Genomic DNA, 16,485 nt, shown 5'->3' on the forward strand with positions numbered 1-16,485 from the left:
AATGAGGCCATCTATTCCTGTCAAAAAAAAATAAAAGAAAAAGATCGAAGTCGAGAAGCTCATCACTCATGCTTCGAACCCATGCTCCCCGGAAAGACTTCTTCACACACAATATCTTTGCCACCCTCCCGACTCGCGATCCCCAATGTGGCTTTCCTCACTTCGGTAAGTTACAAGGATGAATGCAAATAGCAAGGCGCTATGCTGCGTGACGTGAGACTGGCTGCCCTAAGTTAAGTGCTTCCTTATTCATTAATGATCTTGCTCAGTAGGAGGACTTTTCCCCTTCTGTGCAGCCTGATTCTATCTCTGGAAATGAGGTTGCCCTCGATTGACATTTATCATCGAATAAGGAACCAAAACAGATACTTACTTTTCATAATTTGGGAAGTAACAGACAACTTTTGCTTGTCCAAGTACCATTGGTGTGTGAACCAAATCCAGAATTAAACTCTTCACTGGACAACAAAACAAAGGATCAGAAGTTGAAACTATTCAAGATGCTGATCTGACTCATCCTAGATACTATTACGGTGACAACTATGCCCAGGATCTCCAACATCATAAAATATATTTAGATGGTTTACATAGAAAATTTGGCATCTATGTTCCTATCAGTGGATCTGACAATTTCTCCAAATTGAACCCAACCTGTTCTGCGGTAAATGAAAATTTCAGTTATAGCAATTGTATGACCTAATGAGACTTGTTGGAACAATTGGGGGGGGGGGCAAACACAAAACAATGAAACGACCATTTAAAACACACTTTGAAGCACCAATAAAAAGCAGAATAGATTTTACCCAAAAAGAATCCTGAACAAGTAGTCGAGAAATTTCTACATGTCAGGCTCCAAATCCATAATAGATAGAAAATAAAGAAATGTCAAAAAGTAAACATTGAACGTTTAAGGCATCTTGGTAAATGTAGGTTATAAGATTAAAATATAGCAGACCTCAACTTGTTAACCCACATAACTGGATCACAAGACTCAGAAATTTGTCTCCATTTGACAGCTAATGAATAAACATCTTGCCATCATATCATAGGACGGCTAGATGATCTATCTTCAGTACTGTCATATGAAGCAGATGTTTCAGAGGAACCGCTTGTACTACAACCAACACCACCTCTGTTCTGGCTAACTAAACTGATTCTTTCCTTTCTTCGGTGCCTCTTACCACTTTTCAAGCTTCTATTAGAATTCTTCCAATCTGCATGCAAAGAACGCCATGATTTTGACACCTTCTGCGCAATTTCAATGGCTGCTAATCCCGCCATTTGATGCTGATGCATAACACATGATTAAATAAAAAGAAAATTAATAAATCAAGATTCACTTAAAAAAAGTGCAGCATAGCAAGTGCAATTATTGAAAACCCGTGTCAAGCTGGAATAGTTATACCAATTATAACTCTGCTTTGAACGGTAGAATTTGGCTATTGTGGAGGAAAAATTTAAATATTTCTTTATGCCATGCCTCTGACCAAATCATCACTGTCAAAAGTTACTTCAATAACAACCCTTTCTTGATCTCGCCAATCTATGGCCACAATGATGGAATTTCAAGAAGGAATCTGTGGCAGGACCTTAGAAATACTTTTTCCTCTTCTTGTAACCTCCCATGGATTTTGGGAGGAGATTTCAATGTAATTCTTCATCCTCAAGAAACTTCTGCTCATGAGCATCTTGGTATGACCACTTCCCCTGATATGTTGGAATTCCAATAAGTTATTCAAGACCTCCAACTCTAGGACCATCCATTCTTTGGCCCTTCTTTCTCTTGGAGTAACAAGCAAAAGGAAAACTACCTTGCTCGCAAACTCGACAAAGTCCTCATTAATCCAACTTGGTCAGAATCTTTTATTTACTCTTTTGTGGAATTCTTGGCTCCTGGTCCCTCTGATCATTGTATGGCATTGGTGTACCTAAACAAAGAAGTTCAAACCAACAGACCAAAGCCATTTAAATTCTTTAATTGTTGGACTTTGCATCACAATTTCCTTAATATTGTCAATCATTCTTGGTCTGTGCCTATCCAAGGAGATCCAATGAAGAAACTCTTTCTTAAGCTCAAACGGCTTAAAGCTTGTCTCAAAACCCTCAACAATGACTATTATAGTGACATTTCTTCCCAGGTTAGATAAAAGAGAGAGGAAATTGAAAAAAAAACAAATTCTCACTCTTAAAATGAACTCAATTCCTTAGTGGAAGCGGAGGAAATGTTCTTAAAGCAAAAAGCTAAAATCCATTGACTTAAAGATGGTGATAAATGTACCAGATTCTTTCACTCAGTAATTGCTTCTAAGAGGAAAAAAAGACACCATTAGAGTGATTGTTGATGAGCAAGTAAGAAGGCTCGAGACCTTCGATGACATGTCCTCAGAAGTTGTTAATTTCTTCAAAAGACTCCTTGGCTCCTATGACTCTAATGTCAAAGATTGCCCCATTAATCTTCTTCAAGAACTCTTGTTCCCTATTCCTTCCTTTGATGACTTTTATGGCCTCACAAAGGAAGTCTCTTATGATGAAATCAAGGAGGCTCTTTTTAGCCAGGGTAATGATAAGGCTCCAGGCCCTGATGGTTATACCCCTCTTCTTCAAAAAAGCGTGGCCAGTGATTGAAAGCGACGTTACTGAAGCAATTAAATTCTTCTTCTATGAAGCTTATATTTTTCCAGCTTTTAATGCCACCACTATTGCCTTGATCCCCAAGATCCTCAACCCCAGCAAAGTTTCTGACTTCCGTCTTATCTCTTGTTGTTCTGTCATATATAAGACTATTACCAAGATCATTGTTAAAAGAATGACTCCATTGCTGCCAAAGATCATTTCCCCAAACCAGTCTGTGTTTGTCAAAGGGAGAAGTATCATTGATAATACTCTTTTAGCCCAAGAAATAGTGAAAGGTTATGGGAGGAAATCTACCTCCCCTAGGTGTGCCCTCAAAATTGATTTGCATAAAGCCTTTGATTCTATTCACTGGAACTTCATTCTTTCTATTCTCAAGGCCCTTGGTTTTTCAAATTCCTTCATGCAATGGATTGAGGCTTGCTACTCTGCTGCTACTTACTCCATTACTTTCAACGGTACCTTAATTGGGTACATTAAGGGTGAAAAGGATCTTAGACAAGGCGACCCTCTCTCCCTATCTTGTTTGTATTGGTGATGAACATCCTATCAAAACTTTTAAATACTGCTGATGCTAAAGGGATCTTTAACTTCCACCCTAAATGCAAGAGAACTTGCCTTACACATCTAACTTTTGCTGATGATCTACTTATTTTCTGCAAAGGCAATCTGGAATCTGTCATGGGAGTAACCTCTGTTCTCGATTATTTCTATGAAATTTCAGGTCTCAAACTCAATGCTGCTAAATGCGAAATTTTCACTACTGGAATTTTTGCTCTTTCTCTTGACACCATTATTAAGTCCTCTGGTTTTAAGCTTGGCTCTTTTCCAGTCAGATACCTAGGGATTCCTCTAGTCACGAGGAAACTTACAGTTAAAGATTATCGGCCTCTCATCGACAAGGTTAAACTCAAACTTCATCAATGGTCCAGGTTGAAGTTGAGTTATGCAGGCAGACTTGAGCTGATAAAAACGGTCCTTTTTAGTGTGGCAAATTACTGGTGTAGGCAACTTATTCTGCCTCAATCTGTCATCAATAAAATCGAACAGATTTGCTCGAGATACTTCTGGAAAGGCTCTGATATTCCTGCTGTGGGAGCTAGAGTTAGTTGGGACATAATTTGTAAACCAAAATCAGAAGGTGGACTCGGTCTCAAGGACATCAAATCATGGAATAAATCTTGCATGATGCTCCTCATTAGGCGCCTTCTTGCAGGGAAGGGTTCTCTTTGGGTTGCATGGAACCAATCTTATTATTTTAAGGACCGAGATTTTTGGGAGATGGAAGCTCCTACGAACTCAAGCTGGCTTCTAAGAAAAATTATGAACCACAGATCAGCTGCTCGTCCTATACTCGCCTCGGGAGCATTTAATACAAAGCATATTTGGGAAGAGGTTCGAGTGAAAAGCAATAAAGTATCATGGAAAAAGTTGTTATGGTTTTCTTTCCACATTCCCAAATATAGCCTTATCTCTTGGATGGCCATTTAAGATCGTCTCCCCACAAAGGATAGATTGAAAAGATTTGGAATTGAAACGAATGACCTGTGCATCCTTTGTTCTGAAGCTAGTGAATCAAGAAATCATCTTTTTGCTGATTGTAAGTTCACTGCAACAATCTGGAATTCTATCCTTCAGCTCGTAGGCTTACAAAAACCATCGCAAACTTGGGAAGATCTGCTGGTATGGGCTACAAATTCATGCTTACTTACTATGATCTTGAAGATTTCTTGGTGCACTCTCAGTTATACTATTTGGGAAGAAAGAAACTGAAGATTATTTAGAGGAACTTTCAGAAATGAGAATTCAATTCTGGAATCTATTAAGCAAATTGTTGGAATTCAACTTAGTAATAGAAATGTTAATAGATTAGATAGAACTAATCTTTCTCTCTGTTATAATTGGGGTATAGATTGATTTTGTTTTATTAGGATCCCATCCTTCTTGCTCTTTGGTTGTTGTATTGTTTTGTAGCAGGCTACTGCTATTCTTGGGTAATAAAAAGCTTAATTATCCAAAAAAATTTATTGAAAACACAATGGCAAACCTTTAGTGTTGCTTTCCTTTTGCAAGGGAGAAAAAGGTGACATAAAGGGTAGCAGAAATCATGATTATCAAAAGGCTATACAGTTCATCAAGGATCTCAATGAAATTAACATATTACTTAATTTCAATTTGCAAACAAAAGGCTACACAGTTTGTTAAGAATCTCAATGGAATTAACATATTACTTCATTTCGATTTTCAAGACAAATACCCTAACTTAAGATATCAAACCACATCATTGTTTAATGAAAATATGCTTATGAGATTTTCAGTTTGGTACCCAGGCAGAGAATAACTAAAAGGGAAGCAAGCACACACAGATGAACATACACGAATTCATCCTTGTTCTGTTTTGTAGAAATTCATTTTAGAAGAGTTTTTCAATTTTTCATCAAGCCAGTTAAATTCAAGAAAGAGGGGAAATCTTTATAAGGGAGCCAATGAAACACTGAGGAAAGGTGAGGGAGTGGGATAAATAAAGAAAAGAAAACCCAGAAAGTTATATATTCTCAAAATTAATCACCTGGCGTCTATTGGGTAAGAAACTAGGACAGTCATATTGAATTTTCTTGCCAATTGAGTCAGCAGTTAGTATAAGAGTAGTCTTGTGCTTTGTAACAGCCATATCTTGCTTTTTAAGCTTTCCCTTCTTCAGAGAATCGCGCAATGGAGGCTGTCTGAAAACCTTTTCACATACATTCTTGGGGTGCAATCTTTTGCACCAATACTCCTACATAAGAATGAATGTAAGAAACAAGGACAAAAGACAAGATAAATCTCAAGTGAAAAAATCTTAAATGATGAAAACTGAAGTCATGGAAGAGAAAAATATCCATTTTCCTTGTATTTTAAACGCCAAAGAAAATTCACAATTTTAGTGCAAAAGAGAACACAAAAAACAAAAGCATGCACAGTCGCACACAATAGGAAACTTGAAATAAGATTATCACTATGAGTTATCACCTTGAACAGTGGATCTATATCTCCTTCAATATCAAACCAAGAAAACTCACTATTGACTTTGGAAGCGGTGTATAAAGCAATCTCTTTCTGCAAAAGAAGAATTTCAAGTTTCAGAGACCCTATGAGATAACTAAAATTATCAAGCATGATCGATAACACTGCCAAAGGAACTATAAACTAGGCTTTAAGAGAGGAGTAAGCCCATTTTTTAATATTAATAAACTCACAAAAGTAATATCATAAAATAATTTCACACAAAACAAACGGGAAAAGTGGCATGTATATAGAATGACAGTTCATAAAAACAATGAAAACATGAATATTATGCCTTAAGTTTAAGGGTATGTAACAGAGGGATATGATTGGAAGAAAACAGGGTACAGCCTAATGTAGCCACCTTAAAATTGAGAGATAGATTGGATTTCCAGCTGCATTACACTAAAATTTTTGGCCATAGACCCATACCACAGGTGTAAAAAAGAAAAATCTATATAGGAAATGAATTTGGGACAATAAAATCTGTCCAAGAAATAGACAAAACGAAAAGCAAGGAAAACCCAAAAGATAATCAAAATGCCACATTTTGTTTATCTTCAACTAACAAGAACAACCTCCAGCTTCAACAGATATCTAGGATCAAGTTTGATGTGAAACCATTAGCTGAAAGATAATACTTATGACAAGTGAATGGACACAAGAGTAACATGCTAACAATTCCATCACTGAAAACAAGGGTATGAAAGGAAAACCAAGTGAAGTGACTTTCATGCAAAAATCATTATTCTGCATAATCACAAACCTGATAGAAGGCTAAACATTGAAGCACAAACTTCTCCATCGAGTCAAGTTCAACATCTAGGGCTGCATCATAATCCTTGACCTGTGAATGTTTAATTTTAGCACAGTAAAGTAGTGCCAAAGTGCAATAAGTGCAGTGTCATAAAATAACCAAACAGTCACTTAATTCAAAAATATTATTTACCGCATCAGCATATTCTCCAATAGCATGAAGCTCGTAAGTACAAGTGTAGAAAACAGACTGTAGAAAGAAAACAGACTGTATTGTAGAAAACAGACAAGTCTGTTATTTTATTCTTGCATACTTTCGGTAGAAACATATTACATATTTATATACAAATTATGCCTCTAAACTAGGAAACTCTAAGTTAGGAAAGATACTAATCCTAGGAGATGTAATCCCTTGAAATAAGGGATTGAAAAACTGAAAATAATTATAGAATCTCTTGACATCTCATTTCTATAATTCCTACACTCCCCCTCAAACTGGTGTATATATGTTGTATATACCCAGTTTGAATGACAGCTCATCAAAAGTCACTCATGGAAGGGCTTTAGTGAAGATATCTGCAAGCTTTTTCTTTGTCGGAATGTACTGTAGTTGTGCAACTCCATTGTTGACCTTCTCATAAATAAAATGTCTGTCTATCTCAATGTGTTTCGTTCTATCATGCCGCACTGGGTTTTTTGATATACTCATAGCTGATTGACTGTCACTAAAAATCTCAAAATTCTTCTTGTCATCTAAGTTCAGTTCTTTGAGCAGTCTTTTAATCCACATTCCTTCACATATTCCAAGAGTCATTGCTCTAAACTCTGACTCAGCACTAATTCGAGAGACAACGACTTGTTTCTTACTTCTCCAAGCCCCAAATTACCTTCTATCAGTTAATTCACCTCCCCAGCTTGCATCCGTATAAACTTTCACTGTTCTATCTTGATTTTTTCTAAATACAAGTCTAGCTCCTGGGGTAAACTGCAAGAACCTTAGAATTCTGTTAACAGGTTCCAAATGTTCTTCTCGAGGATCACTCATATGTTGGCTGACAATGCTAACTGAGTATGCAATATCAGGCCTGGTCAGTGAAAGGTAGATCAACTTACCAACCAACCTTTGGTAGGTTTCCTTGTTTACTGGATTTCCAGTCCGGTCCTTGCAAAATTTCAAGCCTGGCTCCATTGGAGTTTCAACTGATTTGCAGTTGAGCATCCCTGTTTCTGCAAGAAGATCCAAAACATACTTACGCTGGTTTATGACCAACCCTTCTTCAGACCTTGCAACTTCCATACCCAGGAAATACCTAATACTCCCTAAATCCTTGGTTTCAAACTCCTTTGCAATATTCATCTTTAGCTTTTCTATTTCTTCTATATCACTGCCAGTTATAATCATATCATCTACATAGACAATTAGGAGGGTTATCTTACCACTCGGTGTAATTTTTCTGAATAATGTGTGATCCGCTTGACTTTGTTTGAAACCATTCTGTGCCATAGCCTTAGCAAATCGATCAAACCAAACCCTGGGAGACTGTTTTAAGCCATACAAGGATTTATTGAGCTTGCACACAGTTTTCTTAATGACCTTTCCTTCTAATCCGGGGGGAACCTCCATGTATACCTCTTCTTCAAGGTTCCCATTTAGAAAAGCATTCTTTATGTCCAGCTAATGCAATTTTCAGTCCATGTTAACAGCTACTGATAACAATATTCTGATGGTATTCATTTTTGCAACCGGTGCAAAAGTCTCCTGGTAGTCGATGCCATAGGATTGAGAAAAACCTTTAGCAACCAGCATTGCCTTGTATCTTTCCACACTCTCATCCGAATGATATTGACTGTGAATATCCACCTACATCCAACAGCTCTCTTCCCTTATGGCAAATCTGTCAAACTCCATGTCTTATTTTTTTGCAACGCTTTTATCTCCTCTTCCACAGTCTTTTTCCACTCAGGAGATTAAAATGCTTCTGTCACATTTCTTGGGATTTTTACACTGTTTATGCTGACAGTGAAGGCCCTGAAATTAGACTGTAATTTCCCATATGCAACATACTTATTTATGGGATGAGCATACTTAATAGATCAACCAATCCTAATAGGTAACTATCATTACCTTCTGTTTCAGATGCAACAGGATCCGAATCTGGTTCTTGGAGAATGCTAGGCATACTGATTTCTTCAGCAACATCTTTCCTTCTTCTTGAGTAAACACCGAGTTGTTTATGGTTTCAAGGTCATTGTTAGGTGCATTTTTTATAGTGGTGGAAGGTGTTTTGCACGGACTAGAGTTCTGAGATAAGGAGAAAGGTAATTCATCAGAGTTATTTAGGTTATTCCCATCACCCTCACTAGGAACTGGGACAGTGCTAGCCGGCTTTGGAGAGACAATAATAGGTAAAGAAATGATAGGTTGTAAAGAAATATTGGTTTGAACAGGCTAAAATTCCTTATAACTCTCCCCCTGAATTTTTGTTCCCGAAAAATAAGGTTGGTTTTCAAAAAATGTAACATCAAAGGAGACATGTCTTTTTTGTGGAAGGTGAGTAACACTTGTAACCCTTTTGACTCGAAGAATAGCCCAAGAACACACACTTTATGGACCTATGATCTAATTTCCCTCTGTTGTTGATATGAACAAAGGTTGTACACCCAAACACCCGAGGAGAAAGACTTGAGTTTAAATGCTTAAAATGGGAAAAAAACTGAAACAAAACCTTAGTAGGAATTTTGAAATCTAAAGTCTTACTTGGCATTCTATTGATGAGGTACGTGGCTGTAAGAAGAGCTTCCCCCCAAAGATACTTAGGAGCATTAGCAGTAAACAGAAGAGGCCTAGTAACCTCTAGAAGATGTCTATTTTTCCTTTCTGCTACCCCGTTTTGTTGAGGTGTGTTGACACAAGACGTAAGGTGAACAATACCTTTTTCCTTAAAGAATACCCAAGAGTTTTATTCAAATACTCACTTCCATTGTCACTCCTCAGAATTTTTATTTTTGTGTCAATTGGGTTTCAACTTTTAATAAAAACTTTTAAAAAGGGACTCAACCTCAGACTTTTCTCTCATTAAGAATATCCATGTTGTCCTAGAGTAATCATCTATAAAAGAAACAAACCACTTATACCCAGAAATACTTTTGACAGGAGAAGGGCCCCAAATGTCACTATGGATAATGGAAAAAGGTGTTGTTGGTTCAAATTTGGAATGCAATATATGGTTTTCTGGTGTTTTTGGCTATTTGACAAATTTCACAGGAAAACAAGGATGGATCTTTATTTATAAATAAGTTCGGTAACATTTGGAAAGAGAAAATTAGAATGACCTAATCTAGAGTGCCATAACATAATTTTATCGATATTGAGATCAGAAGATAAAATTGGTTTCCTAAGAGCACTGGATAAGGCATGATTATGAGATGTTTTACCTCCAAGTGTACAATCATTTGCCCAGCCTAGCACTGCCAATCACCCTCTTCGAGTCATGTGCCTGAAAAATGCAACCACCAATACCAAAAACAACATTACAACCAGAATCTTTAATTAATTTACTAAATGACAACAGATTGCATGCAAGTCTAGGAACATAGAGGACATTATGAAGTATTAGATTTTTGTTTAATGTAACAGAACTACTCCCTTTGACTGTAGTGAGAGAGCCAATCTGCTATTTTTATAGAAGCTGGGTAAGTTGCTTTCATTATATTCCTCAAGAGATCAAAATTCTTGTCATATGATCTGATGCACCCGAGTCTATTATCCATTGTACCGAGAAAGCATATGGATTATTTCCATCAGTAGTAGTATAAGTCACATTGGTAGGCTTGGTTGTCATACTGCTCAAATCTGCTGCAACTCCTCTATCTGTTTCTTGCTAAAACTGCTTGAGGAATCATCTTGAGAGGGAATATGGGCTTCCTTTTGAAACCTGGACCGTGTGGGCTGCCAGTCGGCTGGTTTTTCGTGCAGCTTCCAACATTGATCTATCATATGGCCTGGTTTCTTACAATGTTCACACCAGAGGCGATTTTGCCTCTGCTGCACTGAAAATCTGAAATCTGATAAACAGATTGAGAGGGGCTGGTCTGGGAAGTGATTTCGAATGCTGAGGGATCCCGATTAGCCATGGAAAAAAATTAGAGTTGAACATGAATTGATTTAAATAGAAGCGGAAATCGGATTGATCGCTCTAACCTGATACCATGTAGAAAACAGACTGTAGAAAGAAAACAGACTGTATTGTAGAAAACAGACAAGTCTGTTATTTTCTTGCATACTTCAGTAGAAACATATTACATATTTATACAAATTATGCCTCTAAACTAGGAAACTCTAAGTTAGGAAAGATAATAATCCTAGGAGATGTAATCTCTTGAAATAAGGGATTGAAAAACAGAAAATAATTACAGAATCTCTTGACAACTCATTTCTATAATTCCTACAACAAGCACTCAATATTCGAGTTTTCAATGCTCAATTCAATTGAAAAAATCCTTGAGAGCTTTCCTGCAACAGTCAATGTTTTACTTAAAGAAAAGATGAGAAAAATGCTAGTAAATAAGAAATCAAGTAATAAATACTAAAGAAAAAGTTAGGTCGCTTGAGCACAGACGGGAAAATAATAGTGTTGATGAACCTCCTAAAGTGAACAGATAAAGGAATAAAGGATTAGGACAAAACTATTGATAGTTGACCAATGCAACCACAACAGGCTATACATATTAAATTGCAACTGCTTTAATTACAATGCACTTGAGAGAAAATTTGAATCATAAATGGCTCATATCACCACCAGAAAAATAAATACATGATACCAAACCAGAGAAAATTAAAACATTCAAAAACAAAGTTGATTGAACACATGTGCTCTCCCATCCCATGAAGTAGTAACCCTCGCAAGTGATATGCTTTAGCATACCTATTACAAGAACATTAATGTTGTCAGCTTACAAAAAAAGGTAAATCAATAATTAATCCAGTCTGGAAATTAATCACACTATCCTAAGGGATATGATAGATAAGAATGAAAAGACAATTTTACCTTTCATCAATTTGTATAACTTGTTGAAGACAATCGAAAGCCTTTTCAGAGATTGCTAGATCTTGATAGAACTGTCAAGAAATCATACACACGTCATGCCGCAAGACATTTAAAGCAGGCTAGCACAGAAAACTAGCTTTATTTCAATATAAAAGTTTTCTCAAGATGCACACGAACTATCACTCACTACCATACCCTGTCATCTGCTTAAAACTGACGAGGATATCACTTAGTCATGTAGTAATACATTTAAAGTAGATTGGCAGAGAAACTACTTCCACCAGAATAAATAATAGTTTCTAGAAAATCCAAAAAATAGTAGACTTATAGAAAATTATAAGAAAAAAGGTATTTTGGCACATTTTATGGACAACATGGGAATTTGAGTTTGAGAGCAAAATGATGTGATAATAGGAATTCTTCCAATAAAGCACAATAATCAATACAGCTACCCGAGTAAGATGAGCCCAGGCCTCAAGAAAACTTCGGTCAAGTGGAATTGACTTCAAATGTGCCTCCTCAGCCCTTTTACATTCACCGATTGAAGTTAATGCCATCCCCTGCCAGAGAAAATCAACTAATGAGAAAAAAAGTCCAAAAGTATCAGATTCCTCCAAAATTAGCAAGGTTTGATACTTGAAATTCAAGCAAATATGTATACGCAGACTTGTTATTCTCATCAGCTTCACACATGCAGATAGATCTTCAACAGCAGCATCAAAATCCTTAACTTGAAATTCACGATTCCTGAATTAAGTACAAATTCGATATATCACTTCCTGGAACAAAGTGATTTTCATTTTCCAGAAACAACAGTCTTTTGTGATAAAACTGAAGTATATGAATTGGATCCTACAAATATTGTTTCAATCGTATATGAAAAATTATAACTGAAAAATTATAACATGTCATCATCAATACATATGGGAGGAAGTTCATGATTAAAATGGTTTTGGAAGTTTGCCTATGGTAGGGATTCAGTTTGGAAGAAGATGATTTGCTCCAAATACAATTTGAACAATAATCTGATTTTTTTTACAACAAAGTATCTAATAATGCTCTTGGTTGTGGAAGTCGGTGGTTAATAATCATTATAAAGATGATCAGTTTGGCGAGAAGGTTCGAAGTATGTTTCAATTAAAGTGGGTAATGGATGAGCATAAGGTTTTGGTTTGATAGTTGGGCTCTGGATCGTCCATTGAAGACTGCTTTTCCAAGGATCTTTGCTCTTTCCCTGAATAAGGTTGGGAAGTTAAATGAGTTCGGCGAGTTCAATTCTTCAGGATGATTTGTTTGTGCAATTGAGAAGGAACCTGTGTGATTGGGAGCTGGAACAGTTCTCAAATTTTCAAACCATCATTCATAATTATAGTCTTTCCCAAGAGTCCAAATATGGTCTGAATTGGAAAGGGAATGGGGAAGGTATTTTTTCTGTCAACTCTGTTTGAAGACCTGTTTTCTTGGTCCGGCAGAAGACAATTTCTGGGATAATTGTATTTGGAGGGGGCTAGTCCCTCCAAAAAATAGAGACTTTTTATGTGGCAATTAGCGCACCAAAAAGTGGCGATTAAGTTGGAATTACAGAAAATAGGAGTTTCGGGGATTATTGATGTTCTTGTCCTTGTGCAATAAAGAGTTGGAATCTGTTAATCATCTTTTCTTGTACGGTTGCATGGTCCCTCTGGAAAAGTTTCTGAAGATTGGAAATTTAGTTCGGTTCTTCATGTCTGAATCGGGAGAACCCGAATAAGATAGGTTGACACATGATTTCACTGTGTAAACCCCTTCCCCATTCCCCTTCCAAAACAATCCATCAGTGGCATCAGCAGAAATAGAGAAATCAAGATAACAACCATCAAATTTGCCCATTGCTCAAATTCCCAGTCATTCAACTCTCTCTCAATTGAACGTCCCAAATCCAACCCTTGAACTGAACTCCCCAAACTGAGTTAATCTTCCTTCTTTATTGACTGCAATAGAAAATATTCTAGGGAACAATACCATCAACGGATGATCCATTGTCCAATTGTCTTGCCAAAACCGAATGCTCCTCCCATTGCCAATTTAAAGCAATATTTACCTCTGATACTACAGCCCAACGAATCAGCATTATAATGGTTTCTCACATCTCTCCACATCCAGGATAGTTTAGGAGAGACTTTACTGTCAAACTGCATCAAGGAAGGATCCAATTTATATTTGTTGCAGAGCATTTCCCTCCAAACCGCATCCCTCTCAATAGCAAACCTCCAAGCCCATTTTTCCAAAAGTGCCCTATTCACCACCTTTAAATTAAACCCCCAATCCTCCTTCAATTTTAGGTTTACAAACATCGGACCAGCTTACCCAATGTATCCTCTTTCTCCCATCACCACCTCCCCACAAAAAATTTGACATGATAGAATTGAGAGTCTTGTAAACTGATGCTGGAACCTTGAACAATGACAAAAGTAAATAGGGAGTGAGCATAGAACTGATTTAATTAGAACTAGCCTGCCTGCCAGTGACAGAGAGGAGCCTTTCCAGCCCGCCAGTCTCTTATTAAAGCTTTGAACCACTGGATCCCATAGAATGTTGGAGTTCCTATGTGGACCTAGTGGGAGTCCCAAATATTCTGAGGGAAAAGCCCACTGAACATCCAATCATAGATGCCCAACCCTTGATTTCCTCTTCCTTTAAGTTCACTCCAAATAATTTACACTTCTTTAAATTCAGCTGTAGACCAGAAATGATCTCAAACACCCGAAGCACCCTCTTTACATTCAAGATCTGTTTTTCCGACGCCCCACAGAACATAATAAGTCGTCAGCAAATTGCAAATGGGTTAAATTAAAATTCCTCTCCTCTTTTCTAATGACCAGTCCCGAAAAAAGCCCGTGAAACAGCCTTCGCTATTAATAGATTCAATAGCTCCCCAACTATGTTGAACAACAATGGAGACAAGGAACAGCCCTGCCGAAGACCCCTCGCCATTCATTATTCTGAACAAAATAGGCCAGTCAAGAGTATCATATGCCTTCTTGAAATCAGCTTAAAAAACACCCTTTTAAACCATTCTTCCTCCAAAAGTCAATCCCTTCATTTGCTATAGAGAAGTCCAGGATTTGCCGACCGGGATAAAAGCGAATTGCTTGGACTGATCAAATCTGAAATGCAGCTCCTAAGTCTTCTTGAAAGACATTTCGAGAGTATATACAATCCACCAACAAGGCTTATAGGTCTAAAATCGTCCAGTCCACCATGTTAGAAATCTTAGGAATAAGAGTGATGAAAGTGTGATTAACACCATGTTCCCATTCCTTCCCCAAGTAAAAATCATGAAAGAATTTCATAATATCTACCTTTAGGACCTGCCAAAACCTCTTAAAAAATCCCAAATTAAAGCCATCAGGACCCGGAGCTTTGTTGCTGCCACAAGATTTCACCTTCCCACACTTCCTCCTCAGAAAACTCCTGTTCTAAGACTGTTTCTGCTCCATAAAAATTCTGGGAAAATCCAGATTCAAATCATCAATCTCTAAAGTAGTTCGTTCATTATAGATCTTAAAAAATACTCTTTAACTATGGCCTTAATTGCCGTTGGGTCTTCCACTGTTCCCCTTCGAAGTTAAACCAAGTAGAGCATCCTTTTATTCCTAATCGTAGCACAAGTGTGGAAGTATTTAGTATTGCGATCCCCATCAACAATCCAATTAGTTCTCGATACTGAACCAGATCTGCTCCTGAATCTTGTGAAGCTTCCACAATTCTGCTCTTAGATCTTCAATTCAACTAATACCTCACTGTCAACCGTTCCTTGCTTCTGTTGAATATCATCCTCTATCAACGAATTTTCTTCTCTAACTCAGAAATCAAAGCACCTGGATACTTCCTCTGTTCCCAGACCACTTCTTAATTGCATGTTTGGTGTTCCTCATCAGACTAAAAACGCCTGCCTCATTACTATCCTTACCACTCTGAAAAGAAGAAACAACCAGATCCTCAAAACCCTCCTCATCCATCAAATAATTGAAAATCTAAAGGGTTTTCTACCCCAGTCACCCCTTTATTCTCCAGAACTATAGATTATGATTGACAAGGATCTTGGTAGAACGACTGCACAACGCCCGGAAACAGCTCTAGGAAACGACAATCAACCAAAAAACGGTCCAGTCTAACAAAAGTGGGATTATCTTGGTTATTACACCAAGTGAACCTACCCCCGTTCAAAGGAAGATCAATCAAACCCGTATGGAGAATGAATCATTAAAGATCTCCATTGAACTCCTACTTTGACCCCTTCCCAATTTCTCATCTTCTTGTAAATATACATTGAAATCCCCTCCGACACAAATGGGATAAGTCTGTCCACTAAGAAAATGCTTAACTCTTCAAAAAACCAGATTTCTCCTCCTCCACTGATGGACCGTAGATTGATGAAACCACACCCGGAATCAATACTCCGAATTTTACCGAAAGTAGCAATGAATCTCCTGCTAACAACTGATTCTCCAGCTCAAAACATTATCATCCCAACACACAACAGCCCCCCGCTGATCCAACTGAAGGGGATTCCAAAATTCCTTTAAGTTTATTAATTCCACTTCTCCTAAAAAAAGACTTCCTAAATTTCTCAGTCTTAGTTTCTTGCAGCCAAAGAAAGTAGGATTAAAGTTGGAGACTAAATTCTGAACAGCCCTCCTTTTCTCGTTTTTCCCCAAACCCCTAACATTCCAAACTATTACTAGCTTGTCATCATCAAAAGGAAATAGGTGCAGACACACTCCTCAAACAACCAATCCTTTATTCACCCCATTTACGCCTTTCTCTAAAGCTATGATTTATCCAAAAAGGCTTCTTTCCCTTCCTTAAAAGACACACCCAAAGCTTGCTAACCTCCCAAGTTTCCATCGCTTCTTTCAACAGAATCGAAAAGCTGAGGAGGATGCTATCAATGCTCACCTTGTCAAGGGCTTCACGATACAGGATCCTTTTAGTTCTTCTCTTCCTTCTAATCAGCAAACCAGAT

At 37.4% G+C, this 16,485-nt stretch overlaps 2 protein-coding genes across 2 annotated transcripts; both read right to left on the reverse strand.

Moving 5' to 3' along the window:
• Nucleotides 1-857: 857 nt before the first annotated feature.
• Nucleotides 858-7,648, reverse strand: LOC120139401 (suppressor of RPS4-RLD 1-like). Its single transcript, XM_039154631.1, has 7 exons — nucleotides 7,317-7,648; nucleotides 7,061-7,205; nucleotides 6,623-6,679; nucleotides 6,440-6,520; nucleotides 5,641-5,727; nucleotides 5,201-5,407; nucleotides 858-1,287 (listed from the first exon to the last, which is right to left on the reverse strand). The coding sequence occupies exons 1-7, from the start codon at nucleotides 7,646-7,648 to the stop codon at nucleotides 1,039-1,041; spliced, it is 1,158 nt and encodes a 385-aa protein (XP_039010562.1). The 3' UTR covers nucleotides 858-1,038.
• A 468-nt stretch (nucleotides 7,649-8,116) lies between these two features.
• Nucleotides 8,117-10,563, reverse strand: LOC120139402 (uncharacterized mitochondrial protein AtMg00820-like). The gene is made up of 3 exons (XM_039154632.1): nucleotides 10,444-10,563; nucleotides 8,555-8,815; nucleotides 8,117-8,290 (listed from the first exon to the last, which is right to left on the reverse strand). The coding sequence occupies exons 1-3, from the start codon at nucleotides 10,561-10,563 to the stop codon at nucleotides 8,117-8,119; spliced, it is 555 nt and encodes a 184-aa protein (XP_039010563.1).
• Between the last annotated feature and the right edge of the window lie 5,922 nt (nucleotides 10,564-16,485).

Source organism: Hibiscus syriacus, unplaced genomic scaffold (assembly GCF_006381635.1).
Source record: "Hibiscus syriacus cultivar Baekdansim isolate YM2019G1 unplaced genomic scaffold, ASM638163v2 tig00110745_pilon, whole genome shotgun sequence".
NCBI classification, from domain to species: domain Eukaryota; kingdom Viridiplantae; phylum Streptophyta; class Magnoliopsida; order Malvales; family Malvaceae; genus Hibiscus; species Hibiscus syriacus.